The 22894-nt window shown below is 40.2% G+C and overlaps 1 protein-coding gene across 14 annotated transcripts in view; it reads right to left on the reverse strand.

Moving 5' to 3' along the window:
- Window positions 1-963: 963 nt before the first annotated feature.
- LOC139980911 (gamma-adducin-like) overlaps window positions 964-22894 on the reverse strand; it is a 64978-nt gene continuing 43047 nt past the window's right edge. For 2 of the 14 annotated variants that reach the window (XR_011797729.1, XR_011797730.1), the window contains 6 exons: window positions 11574-11677; window positions 11140-11334; window positions 9727-9877; window positions 8713-8927; window positions 4006-4084; window positions 964-2804 (listed from right to left, as the gene is read on the reverse strand). Coding sequence is in view for 7 of the 14 variants with exons in the window: in XM_071992952.1 (XP_071849053.1) it covers window positions 8889-8927; window positions 9677-9877; window positions 11166-11222 (297 nt within the window). In the remaining 7 variants the exon portion in view is untranslated. Of the gene's footprint in view, window positions 2805-4005; window positions 4085-8712; window positions 8928-9676; window positions 9878-11139; window positions 11335-11573; window positions 11678-12952; window positions 13044-13117; window positions 16056-22894 lie in introns of those variants that run through there. The other 12 variants (XM_071992952.1, XM_071992948.1, XM_071992949.1 and 9 more) reach the window with 12 other exon arrangements.

Consider the following 22894-nt stretch of genomic DNA (forward strand, 5'->3'; position numbering starts at 1 on the left):
AACCCCAGGCAGAGCATTTTATATTTTGCTCTTTTACTGATTTCATTCTGGACTATGAAGTTTAAATATTAGAAACGAGCATTAATTCTCAACAGTTCTAGTGGCGCAGATGGTAGTGCTCTGGACTTGAGAGACAGACAAACTCCATGTCTCTGGTTCGAACCCCAGACAAAGCATTTTATATTTTTGCTCTTTTACTGATTCCATTCTGGACTCTGAAGTTTAAATATTAGAAACGAGCATTAATTCTCAACAGTTCTAGTGGCGCAGTTGGTAGTGCTCTGGACTGGAGAGACAGACAAACTCCATGTCTCCGGTTCGATTCCCAGACAGAGCCTTTTACTTTTCTACCCTCTGGAGGGAGTGGAAGTATAAATATAAGAAACGAAGTTTCTCCAGAGGGAACCGAAATGGTGTAATTGGTTATTCCATCATTCAGTAAGTGATTGGTTTGGATTGCATCGGTTCAAGTCCCAGGTGAGTATTTGCAAAAGGAGTTCTGACAAGTGGATAAGGTGAATCCCGAAGGCGGGCGGCCCCCTCCTCCTGACAGGTGGGTAAGGTGAGTACCAAGGTGAGAGGTGAGAGGGGGTGAAGGTGTGGACAAGGTGAGGTCGCCGCCCCCTCCCCCTGACAAGGTAAAGGCGCGGACAAGTGGAGCTCGCCGCCGCCCCCCCCCTGACAAGGTTCACGCGCGGACAAGTGGAGTTTGCCGCCACCCCTCCCCCCTGACTAGCTAATCGGCAGTCAGGGGGAGGAGTAGTGGAGAAAATGTTTTATAAAAACAGTCCAAACAGCAGGATCTTTAAATATTTGTAAAGCTTTCAAAACCAGAGGCCCACCTAATGGTCTAGTGGTAAAGACTTTTGCTTTTGCATCTCAAGGTCCATGGCTCAAACTCAACCTCTGCTTTTCCTTTTACAATACTCATGTAAAAGGAAGGAAAAAAAAAACAAGAACAAAGAGTGATACTTTGAAATAACTTCTTTTTTTTAATGACAAATCAGTTCATGGACAGGATATACCTTCATCCCTCCCACCACAGTTAATACCCTTCAACTACCTGTCCAGAAACAGATTATCCCTCATCAAATTATTATGCAAATACTAATCAAAACATGCAATACATATTTCATAAACATTCTTAGTGATACCTGCATCTACTATTGAGATGGTTGGGTGACAAGAGAGAGTTATTTTCTATAATGTGTCTATTATTTATAATATCAGTCTGGAGGGCAGTTATTTAATGATACTAAGCAGTCACATGTACATATGGGATAAGCCTATGGCCTTTTTACTTCACACCAGGTGGCTATCCAATTCACACCGGTACATTCTTTTTGGACATTTTTTTTTAAACATTTGGAAGACCATTTCAACATGAGGGGAAAAAGAATTGATTTCTCCTAGATAAAATAATAACCCCATCTTACTTTAGCCAGACAGGGCTTGAATCCATAGGTTTGCTTGACAACAAGTTCCCAACAAAAAGGAGTTGGCCTTCCATGGCTGATTGATTATTGAGTTTACAATACCATGGCACCCCGGCTACCATCAATAAAATTTTCTTTAACTTTCCTTTATTAACTAAACCTGATTTTGAATTAATTTTAGATAACTTAATTTTTACATTTTTTGCCCTCCAGTTTGAAAAAGGAAACAATACTACCATAGCACAAACAACATAAATTAGGAAAGGTTGCTCCCTTTCATTGCTGTCTCAATCACACACACCCCCCCCCCCCACTCCGACTACCACACCCCAAATTATATACACGAAGAGTGCATTATTGAGTATAATATTATTGAGTATGAATTATTATTATTATTGAATTATTGAGTATATAAGTTTCTTTAAATATAGCCTTTTCATGCAGTAAACCTGTGCTGCTGCAAACTGAAAATTCAATTCAAAGATTCTCCCTCTTCACTTTCAACACTTTCATTTCTCCTTCTCTATCCTTCGCCTCACCACCCACCCCCCCCCCACCCCTGGTCCTGACAACTATCATCCATAACTCCTGCCAATATCAAATTCAGTCACCTTAACATCCCCCCATAAAGTGTCAGTCAGTCAAGCACCACAATGTTTGTAGACCAAGAAATCAACACCCGAAACCCATTTTTAAAACTTTAAAGCCCCATCAAATAAAGATGCTGCTTTTTTCTTCTTTTTCTCTAAACAAGATAAACACACAAACACCAAATCCAAAATATATAAAATTCCAATTCCCATTTTGAATAATCTTCAAATTTTGTTTGCCAAGCCACGTTAAAGAAGTGAGTGTTATTCTTTTTGGCCTTCCCCCATCTTTGTGTTTGCATTGCAACAAGGTGTAGTTTTCTATACTAAAAAAAAAACAAATGAAATCAAAACTTAAATAAAAGATGATTACAGCACATGCAGGAGAAGAGTGAGAGCCCTCCCAAATACTACCGGCTTATGTATACAAAAGACCTTTTTTCCGAAATCCTTTTTCCGACATCGTGGCAAATCGAGAGTTACTTTTCACCCCCACTCCACCATCCACGCAGAAACCCACCCAGACCCCCCTGGGGGGATGATTTATTCTGTTCCAGTTTCTCGTCCAAGGAGGGTAACTCTATATGGTTCAGAGCTATGTCAAAGAAGAGCGGTTTGCACGGTGACGGCTTAAAGTCCAGTGGAAATGTAGTGAAGTTGGGCTTGGCGGCCAGGTCCGGCTGGTTGGCGTTGTACCAGTCAAGCCATTCCCCCAGCGGTCAATTGTCCTTCAGACCTAGTTGCGCCATTCCTTTGCTGATGGAAGGTTCATTGGAATCTGAAAAATGAACGCAGAGAGGTTCTTGGTAAGCCATGGTTTTTTTTTTAAAGTATTCTTGGGTGGAGGGTATTTTCTATGGGTGAGGATAATCCGGAGGGTGGGGGAAGTCAATTCAATTAACTGTGAGAAACGTCATTGAATTAGGAACCACCTAAGGCCTATTCTCATCTTTGTAGTAAGTTTGTCATCTTGAGCTACGTGACAGTTCATAAGTAGGGGGGGTATATTCGAGTGGAATTTGGGATTTGAATCCCTGAATAGAGAAAGTTTACAAAAACTTGTTAATTTGCAGTCATTTTTTGTTATTGCTGTCACAAACAGAAATGGATACCCACTTTCTATTATTTGTAGATGACAGAGACTGGTTCAATCGCAGTCTACAAGGCCAGATAAACTCTTTATATTTTGGCTTTCAATTTCTTTATTCTGACAAATTTCGATAGTACAAAAAACGGCAGTTTTGATCGGGCTTTTGATACTTCCTTGTGATCCCTGGACATCATACATTCAGCTACAAGCAAAAATAACTGTTGTCTGTCCTGTCCACCACAATAATCCTATTGTAATATTTTCAGACCCTAAGGGCTAATAGGTCTCTTTCCCCCCCCCCCCCCAAAAAAAAAGGTGTGAAAAGGGGCGGTGCTGCTTCCAACAGAATGAATCTTTTCACTCATTGTTTAACCAAAGAGAAAAATTTGGGAAAGAAAACAACAGATTATTAATATAAAGGCCATATTTCTCTGAATCATTGTCTATGCTCTGATGGAATACATATGTTCCAGTAACAGGGTTCAATTCCCAGGTTCCAAATGGACACGGCGGTTTAATCTGCATTTTCCTGACGATCAGACCCAAAAGAGAACATCGATATGTCTCTCCACCGTTATCCCAAAGAAGAAACCTTTCAGAAACTCAAGGGTACTAAAGGGATTTCTTCCTTTTAAATTAACCAGGGTCCTACACAAAATTAACAGGGTAGTAACATGATGGTCTCTGCCTGATTCCCCCTCCCCCCCCACCCAATTTCTTTTCTTAATTTTTTGGTATTCATCCTTTCATATATAGTCCATCTTGCATTTTGCCTTTTGAAAAACAAGAATCCTTAATCTTCATCCAAAGCAGCAAAAAGTTTCTTTCCAAACACAGTAAATTGAATATTATTATTATGATTATTATTATATTATTATTAAGTACATACCTAGAATGGAGGCCACCTGAGCAGAGTACTTCAAGCCGTTGATATCTTGTGCAAGAGTGTCCAATTCCTCTACCTCGACCTATTGATTAAAAGAAACTAAAATCTAATCATGATGTCTTCCACATTAAGTTTATAGGAAGTGTCACTACCCGACAAGCCCTATAGGTTTTTTTAGTACACTTCCTTTCACAAGTTTTGTTTCTTATCTCCTTCTATGTCATATGTCATACTTATGTTAAAATAGAACAAAAATCAATAAATGAAATGAAATAAATGAAATTAGTTACCTTTTTTTTTAATTCGAGTAAAAGTTTTGTTTTTGTTGTTGTTGATATCAAATCAAAAGGAGTTTAACCCCTGGTCGATCTGGCGAGAGGTCCTACGGGGGGATAATAAGTTTGTTTTTATAGAATAGACATTTTTTTTTTTTTTTTCTTGGAAAGGTTGTCTATGTTCAGTCAGTGAATTGCTGGTAAATGAAGTCTTATATATTTACATTGGACAGGATAGCCATAATCATACCCGAGGTCAGAGTCGAAGAGTCAATTAGGGAGGGATTTCTAAAGGAGAGGAATTTTTTAAGTACTGAGAATTGTGGAGACGGAGTGGTTTCTATTGTTTGGGTAGGGAGTGGTTTTGGTTTCTATTGTTTGGTAACAATATAATCTGTATATATAAGTATACTTGGGCCTAGAACCATTTAGGAAAGGATTTTTTTAATGGAATGAGACAATTGTAGTAACAATTGTGAATACAGAAAGGGTTTGGTTTTGGGGTAGTGAGTTGTTGCGACTTTGTATTTCAGGGGGAGGTCAATCAAAGGGTCGTTCTCGAGGTTGTTTTTGTATAACTTGGTGTTGAATTCTTCAAGTCGGGTGAAAGTAGATTTTGTGTTTCCTGTACGGAGAACGTACAAAGTAGCAATATAGGTAGGGATTTTGAGTGCGAGTCGATAAGCTGTGGTGTGGATTCTGTTTAAAATTTGTTTATTGGGATTAGAGATGGTAAGCAGGGAGATGCTCCCGTAACTGAGAATCATTTTTACTTTGGATTTATAGATTTGGATAATTGTTTTCGGAGGGAAGTTATATTTGTGTGAGAGGATTTGAATGGATTTAAGTTGGAACCAGCAGCGTCCTGCAGTTCTGTTTCAAAGTAGATTAAACGATAATTTGCTATCGAAAGTGGTACCAAGGAAGGTTGCATTAGGAGTAGCAGTTATTGAGGTGTTGAAAAGATTAATTTTGGAAATATGGTTATGGTATTTTGAGTTTATTATGGAGAAATTGGCTAGGTTAGATTTGGGGGATATATTTTTGTTCTCCACATCGAAGCACCAATTTTTGAGATGTGTAATTGCTCTTTTAATATTTAGTTCCGTCATATAGATATTTTTACTGGTGCTCCAAATGGCTATGTCGTCAGTGTACTGACTATAGTTGCATTTAGATAGAGCGGGGATGTTTAAATCATTAACAAATAGGGTGCAGGGGAGGGGGCTGAGAACAGCGCCCTGTGGAGTACCTGCACCAAGTGGAAAAGGTTTTGATTGTTGATTTTTGTAGCATATTTTGGCATTGCGCTCACTAAGGAAAGAGGAAAGAAGTCTGGTGTAATTGGAGGGGAGATTAAAGTTAAGTAGTTAAATTCTTATGCCGTTGTGCCAAGTTTTGTCGAACGCCTTTTCGGCATCAAGAAAGAGGGCAGTGGTATCATGTTTTTTTATGAAGCCGATGGGAATTTCTTTGGAAAGGTGGAAAGTTTGGTTTATTGTAGATTTGTGTGCCCGGAATTAGCCTGATTGATACGGGCAAAGTGATTAATTTGCTCAAGGTGGTTTCTGGTGCGGTTATCTATAATTCTTTCGAAAATCTTACCTAAGGCTGGTAGGAGACTAATTGGTTGATAGTTTTGAATTTTGGTGTGTCTTTACTTAGTTTCGGTATTAAAATCATTTTGGCGGATTTCCACAGGGTTGGGAAATGACCCAGTCTAAGGAGTTTGTTAAATAATGGGAAAATATGAGAGTTAATGAATATAGGAGGCCGACGGAGGGGAATCTTTTAGCATTAGGTCATTTATGTTGTCAAGACCAGGGGAGGAGGCATTTCTGCATATTCAGTGGCACTATACCAATCATTTATATCTATTTCTTTGAGTGAGGGATGTTTTTGTTGAGACATCCTTAGAAGTTGGGGATAAAGCTTGTTGCATTACAGATAATTGTACGGTCTATTTTGTGTTGGAATCTGTTATCGTATGGAGGGCGATCTAAGATATTGAATATAGTTTTTAAGTATGATTCACTAAGCTTATTTGGTCTTAAGTTTTTGTGATGAGGTTACCTACTTTATCTCTAAGGCATTCCTCTGTATTACCTGTGTTTGGGTTGTAATGGGTTTATGATATTTTTTAAATTTTTCCAAAAGTGTTTTGGGTTTTTGTCATTAATGATTTAATCGCATTTGTTTTGGACTCGGTTTTGGTTGACCGCCGATATTTGTCTATTTATTTGTTTTTTAAGTTGGTTAATTTAGGTTTTTAGAGTTGGATCTGGGGAGATCATATAGGTTCTATGTAGTCGACATCTGATTTATTTAGTGTAAGAATATTCCTATTTAGTTTTGGATTTCTGTTTTGTTTTTAAGGGGCAGTGTTTTTTGAAGGTATTAAAGATATGTTGGGCAATGCTGTCACAATATATGCCGATGTAATTTAGCTTGTTGTTGTGGTAATTGGCAATAGTGTTGTTTGTTATGATCCCGTTTTAAATGATGTCCAGTCTGTTTTATTGTAATTATACGTTAATTCGTTATTTTGGATGCGACTGAGGTTTATGTCTAGCTCAAAAAGGAGTGGAAAATGGTCACTGATTAGGTCATCTTCTAGGATTTGAATCGAATGAGTTTTAGTTGCAAGGTGGTTTGAGGTTATGGCGTAGTCAAGTAGTTCAGTATTATTGTTTATTGGGTTTATCCTAGTTTTGGTATTTTGGTTAATTATCGTTAAGTTGTGTTTATCACATATTTCTAAGAGGGATATGCCTTTTTCAGATATTTTGGTGCTACCAAAAATGATGTGGTGGGCATTTAAATCTCCTAGTAGTATTGTATTTTTATTAGAACTTTTTTTGATTGTGGATATGGGCTCATTTGGGGACTATAATAGCTAATAATGTGGAGAGGTTTATTGTCTCTTTCGAGTACAATTTCAATTGTTTGGGTTTGTTTGGGAGGTGGGTGGCTTTGAGGTTGTGTTTTTCAGCAATAAGTACTCATCCCATAGATCGAGAGATATCGTGTCTGAAAGTTTGGTAACCAGGGATGCTAAGGTGGGAATTTGTATTTAGTTTAGTTTCGTTTAACGAAATGATATACGGGGAGTGGTTGGCGAATATACTAAGTAGGAGGCTTAATTTTGGAAGGATACTGTTGATGTTTAGGTGGAGGAACTTGACCGAAGGAGGGAGTGTGCTTGTCATGTAGGTGATTGAGGAGGGCTAAATATTGAAGGATGGTGGAGACGTTCCATAATTACAGTTTCTGGGATATTTAAGTTTAGGTGTTTTAGTGCTAACACGGTGGCGTAACTGGCAAGGTCGTCAGATTTAATATTAATGTTGGCTTTTTGGAATGTGTATTGTACTAATTCAATTACAAAGGTTGCGATATTAAGTTTTTTTTTTCAGTGACGATTTTATTTGTTATTTCAAATTTAGGGGTAAAATTGGTTATATTCGCGTAGGTTCTTTGTTCTTGTTGTTTGTTATTAGCTTCAGTTTTAGCTTCTTTAAATTTTGGGCATCCTTTGTAAAGGGCGACATGAGTCCCTGAGCAATTGGCACATTTTGGGTTTTCTTTTGGTTTGGGACAGTCTTTAACTCTGTGGTTTTTGCCACATCTGAGACATCTGGTTTGATTTTTGCAAGTATGGTGGGTGTGTCCAAAAAGTTGACATTTGAAACATTGAGTGATTTTGGGGGGTTCGTGGTGTTCTTCTGTTTTGTGTTTAGAGTATCCTAAGTAGAAACCTTGTTTGATTAGGGATTGTTGAGGCTCTTGTTCTTCAAACGTCATTTTACTTTCCAAGTTGTATTGTTTGTGGCATGACTAATGAGTCTTTTAGTTTGTATTGGGGTGTATTCTTAGTCTTTGAGTTCTTGTTCAAAATCTTTGATTTGAATTTCAGGGTTTATGCCACAGGCTACTAGAAGTTTCTTTGTCATACTTTTTGGGGGATTCTTGGTTTGGGGTTGCCTAGTTTAGTCTTTTGAGTCCATGGTTTCAGGAGGATATTTGCAGATTTAGGGTCATGGGGGTGATTAGGATGTTGTTATTACGAAGACGGTTTATATTTGAGATCATGGCATTTGGTTTTTCTTCATTGATTAGTTTAGCAAGTGTTTATTGGGTTTTTTGATAGTTCTGGTAAGATTCCTGATACAATGATTGTTTGAGCGGACTTTTTGGTGGTTGGTTTGGAGTTAGGAGATGGGTTTATTTCAACGTAGATTGGACGTTGTCTTTTTCTGCTATTTTTGTACAGGGATCCAGTCATTAATGTCTATGTCAAAATCAGATAGGTTTAGGTTTTCGACTAGGGGGGCGGTTATAGGTGGGTAAGGAGTTGTCATATTGGCAAAACAGCCCCTCCCTACGGGTTTTAAATGGCTTCTATACAATGAAATTGATCATAAACTTCACTTACCAGGAAGAATTAGTATCTAGCCTAAGACGGCGGACGGAAAGAATAGGAACTCCTTTTGAAGAGACACACTATGAATCGAAAGTGTACTCGGCAGCGTTGTGTTGGTATCCAAGGACGCGTACGTTTTGTAAATGGTGGGTAAGTCATAGAGTGAAGGATGATGGGGTGGCGCTATGTCAAAAAGCTAACTGTTGACCAATATAGTCCACAGAACCCTAGGGAAAGGAGAGGAATGCACAAGAAATAGCCAGTTTTCTTCAAAGTAAGTCTCGTACATTTAGCACAAAACATTAAACACTAATTAGCAACTAATTCCAACAAAGTTTAGACTGTGATTGAAACTTTACTGGTGGAAACATAATTAAATATATATTACATTTTTATGAACCTTTCTTTCTTATGACTAACCTCGACTGTATATTGCAGCTTTCCAGCTTAGCTGGTGTTTTTCCATCAAATGGGTTTTCTTGAGTCATCTTTGAGTTTTCTGATCTTGACAACAATCAACTGTCTTTTTAATTTACAACCCAGACCACACTAATTGGCAACTCTTTCCAACAATCTAAGGCAACAATCATCAATTTAAGACAACCAAATTACTAATTACAAAATGATTCCAACAAACTAAGGCACCAGGTCTCATTAATTTAGCACAAAACAGACCACACTACTTAGCAAATCATATCAATAAACTAAGGCAAAACTTATAAATTTAATACAAACACACTAACTACCAACAAATTATCACAGTACTCCTCTTCAATTGAGCACAAACAGACCACACTAATTAGCTACTCATTCCACCAAACTAAGGCACAATGTCTCTTTAATTTATCACGAAACAGACCACACCAAAGTACCGACTGGTTCCAACAGGCTAAGGCACCATGTCTCGTACATTTAGCACTGATCTTTACAAGCAACTGTTGAGAGGACAAGACTGATGTTCATGATACTGGCTTACACTGATGTTTCCCTTGAAACTTAATTTTTCTCCAATTTCTGTTAAATCACCTCCAGATAACACTTCCAGATATCTCTGTAGAGGACAAGCTTGAAGGATCTTCTCGTATTTGGTGGAGTTGAGATCTTTACCAAACAGAACGTTTCCTCTCACAGTATCATTTTGGATCCAAGCTTGATGAGCAACATAGGCCACAGATCTCTGATGAAAGGAGAGGAATACAAAACAAATTAGTCACAAAGTAACAGCAAAAGTAAAAAAGTCAAACCCTGTTAACAACCAAACTGTCAGCCGTGACACAAAACATGTATACTCTTCTAGAGGGGCAATTTGTTAAAGAAATGGAATTTTATGGTCAGATCAAAGTTATTGGACACTGGTTTGAACAACTCTCAAAAAAGACCTCACTAAATACCAAATCGCTCCATCAAACTAGGTACAATGTCTTATTAATTTTAGACAACCAAAATACTTATTACAAATTCATTCCAACAAACTAAGGCAACAGGTTTCATTAATTTAGCACAAAACAGACCACACTAATTAGCAACTCATATCAATAAACTAAGGCAGAACTTATCAATTAAATACAAACACACCACACCAATTACCGACTGGTTCCAATAGGCTAAGGCTGAGGTCTTATACATTTAGCACAAAAATGTCTCCTACATTTCTAATTAAAAACTAATACCAATAAACTAAGGCACCATGTCTCAATAATTTAGCACAAAAACAGACTACATTAATTAGCATCTCATGCCAATAAACTAAGAAACCAATTAGCTTCATTTTGATGTTGTCATGGTTGCTTGGAATGAGTGGAATGTGTCACTCTGTTCAAACTATATCATGGAACTTGTTCAGCCTTTCTGTAAGAATAGTAGTTTAGCACAAAAAAAAACAACATCAAATACCAACTGGTTCCAACAGGCTAAGGCACCATGTCGCATACATTTAGCACAAAAACAAGAACACACCAAATACCCACTGGTTCCAACAGGCTAAGGCACTGTGTCTCGTACACTTAGCACAAAAACAGACAACACCAAATACCCACTGGTTCCAACAGGCTAAGGCACCGTGTCTCGTACATTTAGCACAAAAACTGACCACACCAAATACCAACTGGTTCCAACAGGCTAAGGCACCGTGTCTCGTACATTTAGCACAAAAACTGACCACACCAAATACCAACTGGTTCCAACAGGCTAAGGCACCGTGTCTCATACAATTAGCACAAAAACAGACCACACCAATTACCGACTTTTTTCAATAGGCTAAGGCACCGTGTCTCATACATTTAGCACAAAAACAGACCACACCAAATACCGACTGGTTCCAACAGGCTAAGGCACCGTGTCTCCTACATTTAGCAATGATCTTGACAACAATCAACTGTTGAGAGGACAAGACTGATGTTCATGATACTGGCTCACACTGATGTTTTCCTTGAATCTTACTTTTTCTCCAATTTATGTTAAATCACCTCCAGATAACACTTCCAGATCTCTCTGTAGAGGACAGGCTTGAAGGATCTTCTCATATTTGGTGGAGTTTATGATCTTTCAACCACTTGTTCTAAACCTGATCCAGCTTCATTACAGACATCCAAGACTCACAATTTTCCTTCAATTTTCTTCATCTTCTTCTTTCACCTGAGACAGTATTGTAAAAGATAAGATTTCATATATTGGAAAGCAGATAGACATTGCAACTAGACTCATTTTTATACACTCTCTCCCTTCCTCCCCTGACTACCTAAACAATCCTGACTGCTGCCTCATTGATTTAACTATGTATAAACAAATGTATATGATTGTGGTTTAATGGCAGAAATAAACGAAACAAATACCAGAGCTTAAATATTTCTGTGTTACTATAGTAAACTGCATACCCAAACGGAAGCATTACAGAATCTTCAATGTCTCAGACCTCCAGCAGGATGTTACAGTCACAGTTCATGGAGTCTCCTCGTGAATCAGTGTGGCCAATGCAATGCTGTAAAGACAAATATCAAAGCAATATGTACAGTATATATATACCTTTGGTGTGAAATAAATTTTAGTATTTTTTTAAAAGTAGTTTTACATAAGATCATCTTCCTGTTTGCGTATGCAGATACCTTTATGATGAATGTTTACAAACATGAATAAACTGTACCTCTATTTGTTACTAAGTGCCTGTTTATTTTTAATACTTGCAATATGACTCTTTAATGAACCTTACTAGACATTGCTATCAAACCTATGGAGTACTTTGTAAAATGCCAAAACTTCCTTTGATGTATATTGTTCACTATCATGGTCAAGCTGATTGAAAGGAATGAATTCAACACAATTTGAGAACATTTCATCAGCCAAACAATTTGGAGAGCATGTACTAGTTTAAACAAACTTAGCAAGCACATTCATGAGGAACTGGAAAATTGAAAAATGTCTGAAATAAACATCATTCTTGAAACGAGAAACTTGACAAGCGAAATAAGGACCGACACTTAAGTTACAACATGTACACTTAGCAAAGATGAAAACTGGCTTTTCAGCCAATACACAAGTACCAACAACATATTGGTATATTCATGGTAAACCCTCATGTGCTTCCATGACTTCTAGCACCTGTGTAATAATATTCTATATCAACAAGGACAGAGATACTATATATTGTACTTATCTCTCAATACTCTTAACATGTGTTTACCATGAGTTGTGTTCCTCACAACTTTCAATCAATGTTTTCAAATTAAAAACCAAATTAAAGACAATTACTCAACAATGAGAGGTTGACTTAGCAAAGTTTGAATTTGGTTTAATAATAATCAGTTTCAGTGAAACAGTTCTGCAGACCATAAAATCATGCCTTAGGCATCAAAAGAAGGCTATGATCTGATAAAGATATGCCGAGAGTTGGACCAATACTGTTAAGCCTAGCTTCAGGTCAAAATTATGCTAGTTGATCAAATTAATACATCAATTTAGTTGCCTACGCTAGGTAACATCAGCTTTCATGGAGAGTTTTCTCCATACTTGAACCATCACTAACATCAATTAGACCACAGAGCTAGGCCTAATTGCTTGAGAATTTCATTTTACAAAGTACCCTTGCTTGTATAAGAAGCCTAGGATAGGCTAGTTTGTCCTCATCTCTATCTAGCCTTCGCTTTGGTAGGCTAGCCTAGGTTTCCCATTTTCATTTGGTGGTAGGCCTAGCCTGGGGCCATTTGTTCCCTCCCCTAACAACATTATTTTCCTCCCACTTAAAAGTGGAACAACTTACATTAACATTTTCAGGGGAGTTAACTAAGGTTTTTCATGGGAGGCATATTGGCTAGGCTATGTGGAAAGAATAGATGTTGTAAGTGGAATAACTGTAACAAAAGATTTAAAGGGAGAAAGGTAAAGTTAAGGGTGAAAAATAACATGGTTAAGGAAACTAACATACTATTTTCAAGGGAGGAGACTGTTGTTCTGTAGGCTCTGGCTGCATATTCTTGTAGAGTAAGCTAAAGAAAGTTGTGATATATGAAAATAGAAAATGTGACCAGGTATCTTCCTTGTGTAACTGTTCAGTGATTGGAAGATAAAAAAATGTTTGTGAATAGGCTGGATTGTTTGCATAGGATTGTATGCGAAAATGGGGTAATTTACATGCGTGGAATTCATAGTGGTAATGGGTTGTTTGCTTGTATGGCATTCATTGTGGGAATGAAATAACATAGACAATTTAGCCAATAGGTATGCCCTCCTTGGTTCCTCTCCTTGTTTTCCTATTTACCAGTTTCTTCAATAACTACAAGTATAGTCAGTATTGCGAAGTTCGCCATACTGCGAAGTTCGGGCACCCTAAGAAATACACGATTTTCACCATGAAAACCTACAGGAAGAGCCAAATTTCACCAAAAAGTACGAAGCTACAGTTATTTTCTCTCCAAAATGACCCGTGTGCAAGAAATTACTTACATATTTGTCAATAAAATGACGAAGATCTATGAAGTCTGTTATAATTACTGAAAGAGCAACAGCGCCACCAATTTTTACCAGCGCCACACTGTAGGTTGCGTGGCCGAAATTCGCAATACTCTAGCAAGAAATACCAGTTCCACAATCACGAAGAATCTTCTTGGAAAACAACGTGAAAACAGTTTGCAGGAAAGAAAGTTTGGCCGTGTATCGTACTATAACAAAATTCTCCCACCATATGAAGTATATTTTCAAATGATTTATACCAGAAGATTTAGTTTTGGGGTGTTTTAAGTCTTAAGTGGGCGAACTTCAAAGTCACCATCCTACAAGTGTCTCTTTGAAATATGTTCCTTTCTTTCACCAAACTCTCCTAAATCACAAGACACATTTACAACGTACAGTTGCTTCACTACCTAAATTGATTCTTTCCACAGCCAAGCCGTCTTTCTTTCCTCCCCTGAAAAACGTTGGTTTCAACCCCTAAAAATAATTTCAGGGAGGAAACAATTGTTTTTATTCCTGAAAGTTGGAGAAGAAACCAACGGCCTTGCCTGTCATGATGGAAAAAAAAAAAGGAAAGAGAGAGAGCTTTCATCCTAAGCTAATTTGTCTGGCTGCGAGTTAGTTTCTTGAGGATGTGTTACTGTTACTTGTTAGTGTTAAGGGCTAGATCGCATAGCCTAGGCTATGGTAGGCTACTCTGGTAGGAATTTAAAGACAGGGCCTAGGCTAATTAAGTTAGGCCTAGCCTAACTGTACTAGCCTTAACCAGAAAGTAATTAGGCCCAAACCTGCTAGGTCTAGTATTTTGTCGGAAGATATAAAGTGACTTACTTTACTTACGTTAATTGTCTAGTGAATATCATATTAGGCCTAGATTAGCATTCCAACTAGTATAGACGCCAGTGCCTACGTGAGCTAGCCTATCGTTAGGCCTAAGCGATGCTATTATATGATAGGCTAGCGTAATTTCTCACGCTCGCTGACTCAAACAATGTGAAGTACTAACTTGCTCCACAAAACTAATACACAACCTTCGAGCTGGCGAATATATCTGCCATTCACATTCTTTGGCAGTTACCCCCCATACAGAATAGGCTACAAATTACAATTACGTATGAATTGTTAGCCAACGGCTGCCAGGAAGCGAACTGCACTGCTCGTGTAACCTTTCGTGAGCTTTATATACAGATCATAATTCGCGCTCCGTTGCTTAACCTTTGACCACGACCGTGTGCGTCTATGGCAAGCCATGTGGGCAAACACCGCATAATATATCAACGTATTAATTGAAAAAAAAAATAATAAACTAGCAATGACATGCTAGATGCATATCCATTTGAAATCATTCAGTGCTGCCAAGTCACCCGCTTTGGTCGGGTGTCACCCGCATTTTCGGGTCGTCTCCCGCTCACCCGCCCACCTGTCCGAATCTCCCGCATTTTCCCAAAAACTCCTGCATTTTTGAAGAATCTCCCGCATTGTAGGCCCACAGTGTTTTTCCTGTGAAAGTGTATCATTGCTAGCGTGAAATTCATTTCATCACACCAAAATGCGAATTATCTCAGAACCGCCAGGATCGGAAATTACTCAAAGCCGATCGTGCTAAATATGCCCGACTGAAAGCAACGTTACCTATACGATTCGTGAAAAATAATACCGTTACGACACACGTGAACGCTACAGCGTCCGCAAAATTTCAGAGATTTTTTTTATTTCAAGATATTTTTTCCCCTGGAATGAAAAAAAAATAGACACAATACAAATATGGAGACAGTATAGATTCAGCTTAGATGACCCGGGATGTGATGTTTCCGGCCATCTGAGGGGCCGTAAGATCCCAAAATTTTGAGTTCGCTGCGAATCTCGTCACAAAAGTTGTTTTAATGACCAATATATCATTACTCGAATGGGTTGGTCTGGCATTAGGCCTAGGCGGGACAGTAGGCGTACTGTCATGATCAACCCGGGGGGGGGGCGAGGGTGTAGGTCTGGCGTATCCATGGGACAGACATTCTAAAGATAATAATTTACACTTTTTGAGGGGGCCGGACTCTTGAGGCGAATCTTGACATAAAAATGTCAGCCTAAAATTGTTTAGCTAGCTGCATGAACATTTTCAGATACAACAAATTTTGGCAAAAACTGCTTGAATTTTGTAATAAAATGTCACATTTGAGATTTTTTAGATAAATTGTCTGAATTTTTAACCCATTCTCCAATATAAATGAAGGTATTAAATGAAATTCACTGTTTCTGTGATCCATGTAGAGGTTTTGTTCTTAAAGTACAGTTGTGCAGAGTTCTAGAGCATCTGTTCCTTATGCATGTCTTGAAGTAGAGGTTGGGTAAAGTAGAGGTTTGCTAAATTTTAATAGAATCAATAGTTATATCTACTTCAGTTGCTGTAACTGTATCTTAGGCAGTGGCGGCGGAACCGGGGGGGCTTGGGGGGGCTCAGCCCCCCCAATGAAAAAGTTGAGGGGGCAAATGCATGATTAGCCCCCCCAATATTTACCAAGGCTCCGAAACGTGCAACTGCCCATTTTCAATGCATACTTGTCGATCTGTCCGATGCACACGTATACTATATAGGTGTAATAATTTTAGTAATTGCTGGGAGACCCTCGGCCCGTCCCCTGGCTATAGACCACATTGTCACCCCAACCGCGTCTTCACGCCCCGTGAAAAGTGGAAGCAGTGAGTGTGAGTACCGGTAAGCGTAACACAACTTCGTCTTAGGCCAATGACTTGCCTTATTTGAGCCAGTTCTCCAACATCCCCTTACTTAGTGGCGGAGCGTTCATATATACAGTCAGCCCCCCCCCCCCCTTGACTCAAATGGACTGCTGGCGCCCTTTTCAGCTTTTCACTACTTTTTACTTATTCGCGATTATTGACTATTTTATTGCGCTCTCATATACCTATTGACATTTGTCATATTCTGTTGGTGTAATTTTCCGACAAAATGGCGACGACACCTATTTATTCTCCGTTTATCTGCAAATTAGCAAGGCCCGGAAAGGGTCATTTCCTGCAATCTAGGGAGTATCTTTACTCAGAAATTTTCTGTACGCACCGCGCCAACCTGTGGTGGTGCTCCGCTTAGTGTCGAAAGCGCCCCTACAGACCATTCTTGCCCCCACCCTGACCAATACCCCTAGCTCCGCCACTGCCCTTACTACACTCAAAAACGTCTTTGCAAGTACACTACGAGTAGTAGCTACTCTCTTAAAACACCATCGAATATACAAATTACAATGTTTTTACAGACTTTTACGTGCAATCTGAGAAATTGCAGGCTTGAGACCCATATTTAAGGGCTAGGTATTCGCAGCATAAAACACTCGGGAAGTGCCGATTCCGGCCATCTGGGGGTTTGAAAAAACCCAAAATTTTCTTGTACGCTCCGCGCCAACCGATGGTGGCGCTCCGCTTAGATAGTCTCCACACATTAGCCCCCCCAATAATTTTTACGTTCCGCCGCGTCTGATCTTAGGTGCCCCCCCCCCTCCCTCTGCCAGGTTTCATCTAGGATGAACCACTAGCTGGTGCTGTGATCGAGTGGATAAAGGCAATGGCATTTGAAGCAATGAGGTTTGGCAATCAGGAGGTTCTATGTAAGGTGGGTTTATCATCCAAGAGCAGTCTACAGTTTTCCCATCTGAAATGAGTTTCTAAATTTTATATAAAATGTTGAATTGAAAGCCACCCGTAGTGTAAGTTGTGATCCATACGCCTGTGCGGGCTTCTCCCACATTTGTGTTTGGTTAAGCTTTGTAAAAATAACTGCTCATTATTATTATAACAAGGGCCGTGTAACCCCATTCTTAGATTTGGTATGGGGGGAGGGGGTATCTGCACTTGTTGGATGTGTAGTGCAATTGGACGCCAAGATTAAGAAACAGAAAACCACATTTACATAATGTTACAGCTCTGATATAAATCTTAGCTTTATAAGAAACTCAAAGGACAGCCATTTATTTTACCACTCTGTGGAAGTTGGAATCCTTTTTATTTATCAACAGCATACATACACACCACAATTGAATGATAATTAAACAGTAACATAAAAGATAAAAGTACTAAAACTGAAAACATGATAAGAAAATGACATCCCTTGATGAAAGTACAGTGAACTGGAGCCTCTGGAGAGAGATGTATACTAATACAAGCCTTTTAATTAGGTTGTGATATTGTGTGTTCAATCACATCTATAATAATCAACAATGTGGGTATTAATAAATAAGTACTCATTTGAGTGTGAAAATAAAGCCTACAGGTTGTCAAATAATTCATTGTTAACAGTTAGATCATATAGCAAACAGAACAAGTAGCTACAAAGGAACGTACTTCCTTCATAAAATATCGCCCCAAGTGTCTTGCAGCATATATTATGTAACTTAATTATACTCAACTATCAGAGTGAACAATAGAGTAAACAACTCTACAGTAAAGGCCACCATTTGAATACTGTACTATTGTTACGCCTGGGTTGTTCGGGATGCGTGTACCCCTTATTTAGAATGCGCCCAGGGCTACTAAGAATATGTTTTCCCGTTTTGTTTGAATAATTTACCCTGCGATTTGTTGTCAATTCATTCACCATTCCATTTACTTTTATTTTATTATGCAGGTCTCTTTCGCTCTCCCCGTCGTCTGCCATCACCAGCATTCCAGGCATTCGCACTTTTCTTACGCGAGTTGTTCTGTTTACCGTTTATCTATTTTACTTTCACTTGCTCTCTTTACCTTGTTTAATTAAGACGTTGTTTTTCTTATGTATTTTGTTTTGTGGACACTTAATTTATTTCGTTGAAGTTCGGGCAGAGAACTGGAGACCAGCGGTGAGCAGCACGGCAATTACAGTATAGTATTATTTTAAAGGCAAGGTTCATTTATTTTAGGGAGCGGGTCCGGGAGTGAGGGCTGACTACGGGGCGCCATTCCTTTTGTATTGTACAACTAATAATTTCCCGTCCTGGCTGGCTTCTTTGCATGTTATAGACTCCGGAGGTAGGGTCAAATTAGGGCTCTCCCCGGAGGTATTGCAGAAGTTAATCGGGGCGGGACCACATTAGGCAGTATTTGTTTAGTCTGCCGTTGGCGCCACGTGTCGGGTATTCACTCTCGTGATTCTTAAGAGCCGTGCTGCCCACGCCCTGGTATGTAGTGTATTTGTTATTTCTGCCCGTTGTTTGCTTTTATATTTGTGTACGGCAGAAAGTCACTGCCTTATTTTTGTTAAGTGTATGTTTAAAGTTAATTAAGCTATTAAATTGTTGATTTGAGACCCAGTTCTCTTTAACTATATTCTTCTCTCTTTTTTGTGTATTGGTTCAAGCCCTGCTAGCATAAGTCTTCGCCTCCCCCCTTCCCCTGCCCTGACATCAGGTGGCCTCCAGCTGCCTGATTTCCCACGCTACCGCTCGGCCAGGGTACAAGGGCGTTACAGAAATTGGTGTCAGAAGTGGGATTATTTTTGTCACCCCACCTCCCTATTTCAAGTTTGCTGGCAGGGCTTTGGAGCCCCATGGTATTTGCGAGTTATTTTTATTTTGACAATTTAATATCATACCAAGTTTCTTTACCTTTAAGTAAGCCTGGTTTCTGGAAGGAGGCGAGATGGCTGCACGTCGAGAGAGATGTGGGGGGACTCTGTGGAGAGGCTTATTGTCGAGATAGAGGCACTGGAGAGAGAAGCGGAGGTTTGTCAATTTAATCTTACCAGGGATAGGGATTGGTTAAATAATAGGGGTACTTCGCCAGGCAGAGGGGTTCGTAATTCAAATGCCTTAGGTGACTCGTTCCGTAAACCTTTTATTATGCCAGATAGTTATGATGGGAAAAGAAAGTGGGATCATTACCTGACTCATTTTACAGTATGTGGCGAGATTAATGGGTGGACGGAATTAGAAAAATCAAAATTCCTGGTAGCTAAGTTAACTGGGCACGCCCAGGAGGTATATATGGGACTATCATCTACAGACCGTGGTAGTTATGAGACCACTGTAAACGCACTTTCTAGATATTTTGCTCCAGCGGCCCTGACTAGCACCAGAAGGGCAAAATTAAGATCTAGAGTACGGGCAGAGGGTGAGACCTTACCTGGGCTGTGCTCTTCAATCCGTCGGGAAGTGATAGAGGCTTATCCTGGCCTTGATATGCGAGCACATGACGAGTTAGCTCTAGAGTCTTTTTTGGGTGCTTTACGTGACAGGGATCAGTGGCGTAGGAAGGTACTTTTGAGTGGGGGGGCTGAAGATTGATGACCGGCCTGGGGGAGGGGTCTAAGGGGAGGGGAACACCCATCCCCTTTGGAATTTTTTGCATTTCCAGGTGGCCTCAGATGCAATTTGGTGCAATATAGCACACTTCAACACCCACTCCGTTTTGTAAACTTAATTTCGTATTTTCACCTGGCCTTAGATGCAAGTTGGTGCTCCAAATGAGATTTTTTTTCTCATTTGGAAATGAAAAAGGGGTTTTCTGACTTGCGAAGCGGGGGGGCAGAATGATACTTCCGCCCCTCCACATTTTTCACTGGGGGGGCTGGTGCCCCCCAGCCCCCCGGTTCCTATGCCCTTGGCTAGGATTGTTGTTCGAAGGGGTAGACCCAAGACAATAGAAGATGCTCTGCATCTTGCCCTTGAGGTGGAGGCTATTGACCAGGCAGAGGGGGTGATGAAACCCCAGCGTTCTGCCTATACTGTTTCGGCATCGTCGGATACGGTTGGCGGAATTACTGAAAGATTGGATAGGCTGGAAGTACAATTGGGAAAAGTTTTGGAGGACAATGCTAGGTTAAGTCAATTTGTTCAGCAAGGTCCGCCAGCGCCACCCCCTTTGACTGGGTCTGGGCCTGGTCCCATGCAGTGTTGGAGGTGTGCATGGGCAGTTAGGTCACATTAGCCGGTACTGTCCCTCTAAGCCAAGTAGACAGGGATCAGGAAACTAGAGTCAGTCGGGGATGAGGGGTGCCCCTCGACTGAGCGAACTGAAGCCCTGCAAATTTTTGGAAATGGGGAGGTCAAGTCAGGGGGAGCTTTGTGTGCAAATATATGTATCTCTAATACCGAGATTCCTTTTTTAGTAGATACTGGCGCTGGTACTACCATCATTAGTGTTCAGACATGGGAGTGTTTATGCTCTGCAGGTAATTTGGCTCCACTTACTGAGACAGGAGCCAGTTTTGCCGGTGTTGATGGTAGGCCACTCCAAGTAAAAGATAAATGTAATTTAACCTTCAAATTTCACACCCTGAAGATTCCAGTGCAAGTCCTAGTTGCCAGTATCACTGCCCCTGGTTTACTTGGAATTGACTTTTTAAGAGAACATGAATGTTTCATACAATTGGGAGGTGAACCCTTATTGTTTGTTGGTAGGACCCGCTTAGCTGTTCCTCTTTGTGAGACTCCGCTGGATCAGTCAATTAGGGTAGCACTGGTTGAGACAGTCTTTTATCCCTGCAGAGAGCGAGATTATGGTGTCAGGGGTGTTAGAATTGATACATGGAGTGCCCCCGGGGAAGCTGAATGGGCCAGGCCTACTGGAAACTAAACCCGGAGTGCCTGAAAGCCGCCATGTTATGGTTGGACGTGCTTTAGTTGATACTTCTAGGACTGTCCCTATTAGACTATTAAATGGTACTTCGAATCCTCTAACATTGTACAAAGGTACCCATGTAGGCATAGTTTCCCCCATTGCCAACGTTGTGGAGGTAGATGAGGTAGAGAACAATTATACCAGTGGGTTACCGGCCGAGATGGAAGATTTGCTCCATCGAAGTGGGGAGTGTGTACCCGATTGTGAGCGTATTCGTTTGAGGCAGTTTTTGCAGGATAACCGTAGTGTGTTCTCTTGCGAAGGTGACCCCTTAGGAAGGACTGGGTTGGTTAAGCATTGCATTGATACGGGTGATGCAACCCCAATCCCACAGCTCCCTAGGAGACTCCCCTTTCATAAACGGGTAGAAGCACAGGCCGAAGTGAATGAGATGTTGACACAAGGCGTCATTTCTCCTTCTAAGAGTGCGTGGTCCTCCCCAGTGGTACTAGTGAAAAAGAAAGATGGCTCTTTGCGGTTTTGTATAGACTATCGTGGGTTAAATGACGTTACTAAAAAAGACGCCTTTCCATTGCCTAGGATAGATGATAGCTTAGATGCATTGTCAGGGGCTAAGTGGTTTTCTACCCTTGATCTAAAAAATGGGTACTGGCAAGTCGAAATGGACCGTAGAGACAGGGAGAAGACAGCCTTCTCAATGGGTAGTGGTCTTTATGAGTTTAATGTGTTACCTTTTGGATTGTGCAACGCCCCTGCCACTTTTCAGAGATTAATGGAGCAGGTACTTCGTGGGTTACATTGGCAAATATGTCTTATATATATCGATGATATCATAATATATGCCCCCACGATAGAGGAGCATTTAGTACGCCTAGGAGAAGTTTTCCACCGATTAAGGGGGGCAGGGTTGAAGCTTAAGCCTTCCAAGTGTGACTTGCTCAAAAAGGAAGTCAAGTATTTAGATCACATTGTCTCTGATCACGGGGTGGGTACCGATCCCAGTAAGATCGAAGCAATCACAGATTGGCCCCCTCCCACAACACGTACTGAAGCAACTAAGGGAATTTCTGGGACTGTGTTCCTATTACAGGAAATTTATTAGGAACTTTGCAGAAATTGCCAGTCCCCTACATGCACTAACAAAGAAAGGCCAAAGGTTTCTGTGGTCTGAGGAGTGTGAAGAACGATTTCAGACTCTGAAATCTAAACTGACGACAGCTCCCGCATTAGCCTACCCAAATTTTAGTCAGATGTTTATCCTTGATACTGATGCTAGCAATACGGCAATAGGGGCTGTGTTGTCTCAGACCATTCAGGGTGAAGAACATCCTGCAGCCTATGCCAGTCGTACGCTAAGCAGTAGTGAAAAGAAGTATTCCGTAACACGTAGAGAGCTTCTTGCTGTTGTAACTTTTATTAAGAATTTCCGCCCCTACCTTTATGGCAGGAAATTTTTGTTACGCACGGATCATGGCTCCCTCCGTTGGTTGTATAACTTTAAATCCCTGAGGGTCAGGTAGCTAGGTGGCTGGAAGTGCTGGGCACATATGATTTTCAGATAGAAACTAGGCCTGGCAGAGTGCATGCCAATGCAGACGCTTTGTCGAGAAGTGATCCCCTCATGGTGCATTCGGGAGCATTGCCTGCCAACCCTCCGATAGAGACCCCAGGGTTATGTAACATAGTTACG

The sequence above is a fragment of the Apostichopus japonicus genome, chromosome 15 (genome assembly GCF_037975245.1).
Source record: "Apostichopus japonicus isolate 1M-3 chromosome 15, ASM3797524v1, whole genome shotgun sequence".
Lineage (NCBI taxonomy): Eukaryota > Metazoa > Echinodermata > Holothuroidea > Aspidochirotida > Stichopodidae > Apostichopus > Apostichopus japonicus.